The sequence below is a fragment of the Olea europaea genome, chromosome 7 (assembly GCF_002742605.1).
Source record: "Olea europaea var. sylvestris chromosome 7, O_europaea_v1, whole genome shotgun sequence".
In the NCBI taxonomy this organism is placed as follows: Eukaryota; Viridiplantae; Streptophyta; class Magnoliopsida; order Lamiales; family Oleaceae; genus Olea; species Olea europaea.
The window spans coordinates 18,769,828-18,781,019 of NC_036243.1; the positions used below are offsets into that span (position 1 = coordinate 18,769,828).

The 11,192-nt window shown below is 41.1% G+C and overlaps 1 protein-coding gene across 1 annotated transcript; it reads right to left on the bottom strand.

Annotated features, from left to right (window-relative positions):
* Positions 1 to 5,730: 5,730 nt before the first annotated feature.
* On the bottom strand, positions 5,731 to 6,474 carry LOC111398013. The gene is made up of 2 exons (XM_023024974.1): positions 6,153 to 6,474; positions 5,731 to 5,954 (listed from the first exon to the last, which is right to left on the bottom strand). Exons 1-2 carry the CDS (start codon positions 6,472 to 6,474, stop codon positions 5,731 to 5,733), a joined length of 546 nt encoding a protein of 181 aa, XP_022880742.1.
* Positions 6,475 to 11,192: the final 4,718 nt, after the last annotated feature.

The following is an 11,192-nucleotide window of genomic DNA, read 5'->3' on the forward strand; positions in this document are numbered from 1 at the left end:
TTATAAATTAAAAAATACTGTCATATGTTTTTTATTTTTAATACTTAAATTTCTATCTAATATAACTTCTCACCATACACCTTATTAACACACATAATAATAATTTTTTAGTGCTACTCCTTAATTCTATCGATTATAATCTTATATAGTGTATCAAACACATTCTTATTAAATTATTATGTCCTAAGGACATGGTACTCCATCTGAAGGTATCAATATTGCTCAACGTGTAACAATTAGTTCGCACATTAACAATTTGTTTATATATTCGCGAACCCATCATTCGATATTGAATGCTCAAATCTTTAAAAAGACTTGATAAAAGACTTGTAACGAAAGTATTGGATTTAAGCTTCAATATTATTGTCGTGATGAAACCAAGACTCATGGAAAAAAGAAAACTTTAGAATACAGCATTTTAAGATTAGAGTCAATGACGAGAATTTGTCCCTAGATCACCCGTTACCCGTAGCAAATCACATTCAACAAATAGTAATTCTGGATTGAATACATGTACTTTGTCCGAATATACGTAATATATGTGTTTGATAAAGTAACGCAACTTTTATGTTTAGATACATGCAAATTGTTACTATATACGAATAGTGAATGTAATCTTAGAACATTGATGTTACGTATTTATAATATATATTATAAAAGAGTATATCAATATAAATTTAAATTCTCTTACCAAATATAGCTTGCCCGAGACAACATTTTCTAAGAGCAGGGAGTTCCAAAAACTTTAGTTATAAATTCTTAACATGTCTTCAATATAATCACAAGCTGAGGGTGCTTCTCTCTCTCTCTCGCATTTCATTCAAGTTCTAGTGTTTATGGTCTATGAGCGTTACACGGAAAACAAATAATTATTCACAGATCAAGAAACCATTATAGTAATAGAACATAGAAGAGGATCTTGTTTTCTAACAAAGGCATGGAGAAATTCCAACGACTGTCAACTCTTATTTATGCTCACTTCAGATTAAATGTTGGAAACAATGGTGTTTGGAGAAGAAACAAAAGAAGATTACAAGAAATACAGCAACAAGATGGATTAAAACCAGATACTGGACAAGAACAAATTTAAAGGCCCGAACATGATATCATTGTTCTCAAATGATATTTTCTCCCTCTTCTAATTGAATGAGATGCTTAAGGGTATTCCGTCAAACGGTTTGAAGAATTAATAAAACCTTGTTGTAGGAATACCAAAGCACAAAGTATTCCTACATGCAGTCAACAAAGTTTCACCCCACAAATTAAATCGTAACTAAGCATATATAAACATGACATTAATCATTTCAATTAAGGTCCTACTTTTCCTTTTAGCCAAATCATTTTGTTCGAATATTCTAAATGCAGAACATTGATGAATTATGTCATGTTGTTCACAAAACAAGTTAAATTCGCTAGAAAAGTATTCAGCCCCTTATCACTTCTTAAAGTATTTATTTTCTTTCCTAGATAATTTTCAACTTTACTCTTATATACCTTTGTTGACGTCAAAATTTGTATTGACTAATTTCGAGTCAACTTTAAGAAAAAGGGAAATTACGTTTTGTATCAAAAGATCACATAAGGTAAATTGAGAAGATTTGATTGTGTAAAGACTTTGTATATCCATTCACCTGTCCTTAATAAAAACTATCCTTCCACTATTTATACATGGTTTTCAGCCGCAATTACGTCAAATTAGTCAAATCAACTACAGTGCCGAGCTCGGAAGTCGGGTCGTCGAATTCTCCTGTGATTAGTCAATGAGACCGGTGGCCATGAGTCAATGTTTCCTCAGGTAATGATGGCCTGCAAGGGATTGAAGATTCCGAACCTTGGATTGGTGACTTTGGGCGGTGATGACATCACTTTTAACAAGTGTGTGAGATTGACAGGATGATGTGACAAAGGGCAATCATGATGTCTTTTTGGGGTTACGAGGGGCAAATCCGAGCTAAGGTTTATATCCAAACTCATATCTACCTGAGGTGGGGCTTGCGAACAACTTTCATGTGATTGCAGTTCGGTGGTCAACAGTTACCCCACAGGTCAGTTCGGCTGTAAAGGGGACCGACCTCTTAATTTGGCTGTTACATTTCTAAGAAGTGTAATTATTACTGTGCCAAGTGTTATGTTTTGGATGGGGATGAGTTGTACGACACTCGTGGTGACTTCCTTGGGAAGTTTCGTAATAAAACTACGTAGTTTCGAGCTTATCACATCTAGACCGTCAATTTTTCCGTCCACCTTTTGGACGGATGGTTCAAATTAAGCCTTTTGATTTTCCATCTTTTTAAATTCCTTTTGAGCCTTCATTTTATCTTACTTTGTGCGATTTTTTTCTTTCCAAGGTAGCAAGAAATCTTTACTACGTCCATCTTTATCTTTAAGTGAGGTCGTTTTTTTCTTCGAGTTCCCAGGTATTCTTCTGCATCCTCTCTTTGTCCTTTCAATTCATACTTTATTTTCGATCTGTATAAGAGTTCGGATAAATCCAGGGTTCATTTCTGGGAAAACTAGTAGGAAGAATCAGTCCCTTCCACCTCCAGCTTGTCTTCTAGTTGTAGAGAAATTTTCACCCTTATTCCCATTTCGGTTGTTAACCCAATTACTGTAGCTCATCCTGGGGAGATAGAGCAAATTTGGGAGGATTTGGGCAGTGAGGAGGTAGAATCTCGTGAGGACAGTGAGGAGAATGACCAGGAGGAGTAAGGGGCTAATTCCTATAGGTCAGTCGTGATGGAAGATATGCTTGCAGGCTGGCGAGGCAAGTATGGTATCCACAACTAGGTCATAATGAATTACTGATTGCCTGTGTTTTATTTTGCAGATTACAAGAAATCAACCTCGACTAAAGATACCCAGAGGTGAGCTAAGGCTATAAGGGCTCTTTCGAAAAGACAGCGGTCGTGTAAGTATGTGATTTCGAACTCAAAACTTATTCAAGGTTGGTTTGTTTCAGGCAATCACCTCAGGTCAGGTCACACCGCTGCCATCAATATTTGCTCAAGCCAACCCAGTGAAGAATTGAGATACCTTATTTCCTTAGAGAGCATTTATTGAACTCGTATTAGAATAGTGTTTTGTGTCATGCATTTTCAGCCTAACATCAAGAAATGTTGGGATATAAAGTGGCTAAGACAACAGCAGCAGCAAAGGGAAAATGGGCCAAGGTTCTAGTTCGATCTGAAGAGACTAAGGAGGAGGTCCCCCCTTTGAAGAGGCACCGAGCTTCCACACCAGCTACGCCTCAGTCCCCGAACCTATTCCTTTGGACCTGCTCAGTCCAAGTCCAGTACTTCATTCTTTGCCATCATTGACCCCAACAACACCAGTTTCTATCGTATCTTCTGCTGCCACCACTAGCTCCACCCAATCTCAAGAGAAGTGTCCTAATTTACAAAGATCGAGTTTGGACGGCTTAGTGGGTCATCGACTAGAGATATTACTTGATTTTCTACAGGCCACTTTCTCTTCTAGGAAGACAATAGCCACCCTCGTTGCTCCTTTGCGCGACTCTACCATTCTCCTAACTAGGAGTTGGAATGAAAGAGAGCACAATTTCTTTAATGAGATGCCACTTGGGGAGGCAATCGTTACAACTCAACTTCACAGCCACCGATCTATCTTGTATATGATGGCAGCTGATAAGGTACATTATCCAAGCTTGTATACTTGGATTTTACAACGTATTATGTCTAATAGGTCTATTTGACTTTAGATCAGCTGAAGGCCGAACTCGACAAGTTACTAGAGGCCAAGGATTATGCGTTAAGCCTTTACCAAGGCATGGAGAGAGAGAAGGTTCAATTTGCTACGAAGAAAAAGGGATATGAGGAGAGGCTGAACAAGATAGGTGTTGAGCTGAACTCCAGGCTGGATTTTGAGGTGAAGCTATAGGAGGATATCAGAGCTCTGAAGGTCTTGAGGGAGGAGCAGCCATACAGCTGAGATAGAGAAAAAGAAGTTTGAGGAGTAGCGAGCCCAGGTTGAGGAGGCAGTGAAGAAGGTGCGAGAGGCAAACGACAGGGCGAGGGGGGCGACCAAAAGAGCAGAAGAAGCTGAGGCAAAGGTTGTGAGGACGGTTGAGCTTTGGAGGTCATCTCCTGAATTTGATGCTTTGGCCCAGAATGCCTATGTTGTGGCTCTGGAATAGGTCGTTAAGCACATTCATAGGGATAGACCTGGGTTTGATGTGACGTTCCTCAAGGAAGTAGTAGAGGAGCAGAAGAAATAACTCCGGCAATTGACCTAGGAGGTCGGAGTTCGGGTCTCACCTGCTGATGAGGATGTTGCTGATGTTCCTAAAGACGCTCTCCCATCTGGACAGGCCCCCCACCCCCTAGTTCCTCTTAGGATGCCCTTTTTGATTTGATGAACTTTTAAACATATGTTTTTGCTGATGGCGTTTGTAATGACTATTTTGACTCGGTATTCAAATGCATCTCATCTTTTCAACCCGAAGCAATACTTGTTTTACTTTTGACAGTAGACTAAGTGTCTGCATTTTTCCTTAGTTAGGTCTGCACATTGAGCAGAGTTTTTGAGAATTCCTAAGGAGGAATTTTTCAATAAGTGTCATAGCACTTATGATCTCAGCTAGGCCTGCACATGGAGCAGGACTTTTGAGAATTCTTAAGGAGAAATTATTCGCTAAGTGTCGTAACACTTACGATCTCTGCTAGGACTGCACATGGAGCAGGGCTTTTGAGAATTCTTAAGGAGAAATTATTCGCTAAGTGTCGTAACACTTACGATCTCTGCTAGGACTGCACATGGAGCAGGGCTTTTGAGAATTCTTAAGGAGAAATTATTCGCTAAGTGTCGTAGCACTTGGAGCAGGGCTTTTGAGAATTCTAAAGGAGGAATTATTCACTAAGTGTCGTAGCACTTACGACCTCAGCTAGGCCCACACATGGAGTAGGGCTTTTGAGAATTCCTAAGGATGAATTATTCACTTAGGGTCGTAGCACTTACGACCTCAACTAGACCCGCACATGGAGCAAGGCTTTTAAGAATTCCTAAGGAGGAATTATTAACTTAGTGTCATAGCACTTACGACCTCAGCTAGGCCCGTACATGGAACAGGGCTTTTAAGAATTCCTAAGGAAGAATTATTTACTAAGTGTCGTAGTACTTACGACCTCAGCTAGGACTGCACATGGAGCAGGGCTTTTGAGAATTCATAAAGAGAAATTTTCCACTGAGTTTACTAAGTGTTGAATGATATAAAATAAAGAGTCCCTTTTATTTATGTAATTGACATTACGGACAATGTTAATGTATCATGGACTTTGTTTTACTGATGATACTGCCTAAGATATCCAGCGTTCCATGGTGGGGTAAAGGCTTACCCCCAGGTCTTCCAATTCATATGCTCCTTTCGGCAAGATCTTTGTGACTAGGTAGGGACCTTCTCATTTGGGCCCCAGAGATCCATTGTCAATCTCCCTCGTGGCGAGGAATACCTTTCACAAGACTAGGGATCCACTTCGAATTCTCGTTTTCGTACCTTTTGATTTCCTTATAAATTTCTAAGTTCGGCGTCATTTCTCTTCTCTTCAACAAGGTCAAGCTCTCAACGAAGAGCCATTTGATTTTCCTCTTCATTATAGGCAACAGTGCTAAATGATGGGATGTTGAGCTCTACTGAGATCATGGCTTCCATCCCAAAGGCTAGTTAGAATGGTGTCTCGCCCGTGCTGGTCCTCGTGGTAGTGCAAACCAACCACATCACACTTGGGAGTTCTTTGATCCATCCCCTTTGAGCGCATCCAATTTTGCCTTTAGCGTGTGTTTGATGGTCTTGTTAATGGTTTCAAGTTGACCGTTTGCTTGCGGGTTTTTTGGAGTGGAGAAGTGTTTCCTAATGCTGAGCTCTTTACAAAAATCTAAAAGACGAGAGTTGTCAAACTGTTTCTCGTTGTCGGTGACGATTGAGTGAGGTATACAAATATCTGCACATAATATGCTTCCAGAGAAAGTCGATTGTCTTTTGTTCGATGATTTTTGCAAGTGGTTCTGCCTCGGTCCATTTGGTGAAGTAATCCACGGCTACGATGGCAAAATTGAGTCCACCTGTCCCTGTGGGTATAGGTCCAATTAGGTCGATTTCCCACTTAGTAAAGGGCTAAGGGGCAACTACCGGGCTCAACTCGCATGCGATGTTCTGATGAGTGAGGCGAGATGCTGGCATTTATCACATTTCTTCACAAATTTCAAGGCATCTTGCTTCATTATAGGCCAAAAATATCCATGACGTAGGATCATGTGGGCTAGGGATTGTCCACCGGAATTGTTTCCACACATCCCCTCATGTACATCTTGCAAAGCGTACTGTGCTTCTTCTTCATTCAAGCACCTCAGTAGGGGGACAGAATGTCCCCTTTTGTAGAGTACCTCATCTATCAACGTGTACCTGGTCGACCTAGTTCGAAGTCTTCTTGCTTCTGTTGGATCCTCAAGGCACTCTCCCATTTTGAGATGCGAGATGATTTCATCCATCCAAGTCGACTTGTGTTCTATCATCATCAGAGTCACTTTGGCTAGTTCTATGGCGATCGTGCTATCCTCCCCACGGGAATGCTATCGAACCCCTCAATCTCTTCACTGGTAGCCAAGCGAGCTAAAGCATCGGTGTGGTTATTCTAGGATCGAGGAATCTGTTTAATTTGAATAGCTTTGAAATTTTTGAGTTCTTTTCTGACAACTTGGAGATAACCATCCATCTTTTCTTCTTTGGCTTGATACGTTCCATTGATCTGGTTGACCACCAGCTGGGAATCGCTGTGCAAGATGGGAATTCCCAACGCAACTGCCATTCTTATTTCGACAATGAAAGCTTTGTACTCGGCTTCATTATTTGAAGCCTTAAAGTCAAAAGGTAGGGCTTCGCAAAATAGTCATCGGTCTGGGCTAATTAAGAAACAACTCCTACCTCCGACTTGTCTCCGATTGATGAACTATCAACAAAAAGTTCCCAAGGGCCTTCTGGTGTTGGTTCCTTTTTGGGTTCATTGCTGAATTCTACAACGAAGTCTGCGAGGGCCTGACCTTTAATAGAGGTGTAGGGCCTATACCTTATGTCAAATTGTCCAAGCTCTACTGCCCATTTGACTAATCTTTAGGATGTATCTGATTTTTGCAAGGTTGCCTTAATGGCGAATTGGTAAGGACCTCTATGGAGTGCTCCAAGAAGTAGGGCCTTAGTTTCCAAGCTGCCACAACTAACACGTACGATAGCTTTTCCAACGGGGAGTAACGGAGCTCGAAATCGTGGAGTGCCTTGCTTGTGTAGTAGACAGGGTACTATGTTCCGTCCTTCTCCCGAATTAGGACGACACTGATAGCATGTTTTCTAACGACTAGGTATAATTTCAAGACGTCACCTCCCTTTGGTTTTGAGAGCACGGGAGGTTGAGTTAACTATTTCTTTAATTCGTCAAAAGCATCTTGGCATTCTGAGGTCCACTCAAACTTTTTTCCTTCCCATAAGGTGTCGAAGAAAGGTTTACACCGGTCTGTGGACTTCGATACGAATCGACTGAGGGTGGTGATTCTCCCTGTTAAGCTCTGCACCTCTTTTGGTTGAGCTGGGGCTTTTATGCTGATGATAGCTTGTCCAGGTTTGCCTCAATTCCTTGGCTGTTCCCATCGAATTGAGGGATTTTCCCGAGCTGACTTCGAAGGCACATTTCCTTGGGTTCAATTTCATCCCGTATTTTTTTAGGATATCAAACATTTCTACTGGCGTAGGTGCTTTTGACCAATATGTCATCAACATAGACTTTCAAAGTTTTTCCGATCTATTGAGAAAACATCAAGTTCACAAGCCGCTGATAGGTGGCTCCTACATTTTTGAGACCAAACGACATTACCCTATTGCAGTAAAGACCTCGATTGGTGACAAACGAGGTATGTTCCTGATCTTGGCCGTGCATTAGTATTTGGTTGTATCCGGAGTATGCATCCATAAAGCTGAGAAGTCCATATCTAGCAATGGCATCTACCATTTGATCTATTCCTGGTACAGGGAAGTTATCTTTAGGACATACTTTGTTGAGGTCGGTAAAATCTATGCACACCCTCCAGTCTCCATTGTGCTTCTTTATGAGAATCGGGTTTGCAATCCACTTGGGATATTTTGCAATCTAGTAATTTCTACACTTTTTTGTTAAGTACTTGGTACCTGTCCGGGTTTAAAGGATGACGTTTTTGCTGTCTTGGTCAGACTCCGGGGTCAACATGCAGCTTGTGACAAGTGATTGTGGGGCTAATTTCTTTCATGTCTTCGTGATCCTAGGCAAAAACTTCAAGGCTCTGTCTGAGAAAATTCAAAATTTCACTTCGGATCAAATTTCGCAGCTCGTTCCCAATCTTGAATACATTTGATGGGTTGTCATCACATACTGGTATTTCCTCCAGTCTTTCCACGGGTTCTCCTTCTTCGATTTTAATGCGCGGGTCTAGTAAACCAAGTTCAATTTCCCATGTGCGGGCCATATACACTTCTGGTAGAGTGTGTTGATGGCTAGTATGGGTTTTCAATTGGCATCTTTCGATAAGTTCCCTGCTTCGTTTGACTTCGCCTACGCCATGAGACATGGAGAATTTGATCGAATAATGGTAGAGGAATACCGTCGCTTTCAAACCAAATATTAAGAGCTGTCCCATGACAACGTCATATGTTGATGGAGTATCAAACACCACAAACTCATAATTCATTTTGATTTGGTAAGACGACAATCCAACCTCGACATTGAGCTTGATTGACCATTGGTCGAGGTTAGAGCTCCACCTAACCCAAGGACCATATTGGAGTATGGTCGTAGGAAACTGGTAGGTATGCCCATCCATTTGAGAGTGTTGCTGAAGAGAATGTTGATGGCACTTTCGGTGTCATCTAGGACCTTTAGGATGTTAATCCCTACCACAGGTATTGATACTACTAAGACTCTAAGATAAGGGTGTGGGTCAACTTCTCTTTCATCAAAGGACAATTAGTCATCCATGGGTCTTTTGAAGTGTTTGTCTGTGATGCCGATCTCGAAAAGATCTATGACAATAGGTTTTTTAGTCTAGCTTCCCCAGTTTGTGCGTCTGGCTTGCCCCTTAGCATGTTGATCCGAGGTTTGGACAGGTCAATATTGCACACTTTAGCCTCCGCTTGGTCTCCTCGCACAATTCGAGTCCCGTATGGAGTGGAAAACTTCATACAATAGTGATAAATTGATGTGGCGACCTTCACCTTGTGCAATATAGGTTTCCCCAATATAGCATTGTAATTGGATGACGGGTCGACTATCATAAAATGAGCTAAAATCCTTCTTTGGCAAGGAGCTTAGCCTAGTTCTACAATCAAGACAATTTAACCTCGAGCCTTGATAGGATCTCCTGAGAATCCCTACAGTTTCCTTAGGTAGGGCTGAAGATAACGCTCTGATATTTCTAAATGTCTTAAGGTTCGCGAGTACAGTATATTGACCGAGCTCTCGTTGTCCACCAGCGTCCTATGCACTTTCACCCCGATTACTGGCATGGTAATTGCTAGGGCATCACTCTGATCCTAGAGGATCCTTAAGGAATCCTCCTCCGTGAACCAAAACCATTCAGAGTCTGTACCAATCCGTGGGGTTCAATCTTCATAGTTCGGCATGATTCGTGCATCTTGGGCTTGTCTGCGCCTTGGCCTTCTAGACCATTCAATGTACTGATTTCTCCCAACCATCATAATCTCGACTGGTAGGGACGAATTATGGTTAGGGACTGCTTGCTAAGTTCGTGTTGTAGGACCCTACTGTAAAAGCTGTGGTGGAGGTCGGTCTGCCTCTTTTGGTTTGGCAACGAACTCTTGCAAGCGTCCCTTGCGAATTAAGGACTCAACTTCCTCTTTCAATTCTCAGCAACTGTCGATGTCATGTCCCGCCGTTCTATAATATCCACAGTATCGCCCTTGGCGATGTCCTCCCTGTCCGTTTTTCTAGGTCACCGGCCTGCAGAATACCTCTTTCATGCCAGCTTGCATGAATACCTTTTCTAAGGAGGCTTTTAGTGGGTGATACTCTCAAGACCTGTACGGCTGAGTTTTAGGACGGTCTCTTTCTCTTCTATTATTTCTCCTTTCGTGCTGAGGATTGTTATTCGTCTCTTTCTCTTTCGCCGTATTGCGGAGGTCGGTATATCTGGCTTTCTCTTGGTCAGAGGTTGCTTTCTCAGCACTTATATATTTTTCAACTCGGTTCAGGAACTTATGGTAAGTTCTAGGTCCATTCTCGTGTACTGACCACTAGAATCTCGTTTTGGGCCTCAGTCTAGCTAGTACAGCCATGAGTGCAGCGTCATTAGATATCTTTTCTACTTCCATGGATTGTTTATTAAATCTACTCGGATAGCTTTTGAGGGACTCGCTTTTTCCCTGCTTGATGCTCACCAGCCACTCCTTGGGCGTGGTCCTAGCTTTGGATCCCATGAATTGGGTCAGGAATATTGTGGCTAGGTACGAATAGTGAATGTAATCTTAGAACATTGATGTTACGTATTTATAATATATATTATAAAAGAGTATATCAATATAAATTTAAATTCTCTTACCAAATATAGCTTGCCCGAGACAACATTTTCTAAGAGCAGGGAGTTCCAAAAACTTTAGTTATAAATTCTTAACATGTCTTCAATATAATCACAAGCTGAGGGTGCTTCTCTCTCTCTCTCGCATTTCATTCAAGTTCTAGTGTTTATGGTCTATGAGCGTTACACGGAAAACAAATAATTATTCACAGATCAAGAAACCATTATAGTAATAGAACATAGAAGAGGATCTTGTTTTCTAACAAAGGCATGGAGAAATTCCAACGACTGTCAACTCTTATTTATGCTCACTTCAGATTAAATGTTGGAAACAATGGTGTTTGGAGAAGAAACAAAAGAAGATTACAAGAAATACAGCAACAAGATGGATTAAAACCAGATACTGGACAAGAACAAATTTAAAGGCCCGAACATGATATCATTGTTCTCAAATGATATTTTCTCCCTCTTCTAATTGAATGAGATGCTTAAGGGTATTCCGTCAAACGGTTTGAAGAATTAATAAAACCTTGTTGTAGGAATACCAAAGCACAAAGTATTCCTACATGCAGTCAACAAAGTTTCACCCCACAAATTAAATCGTAACTAAGCATATATAAACATGACAT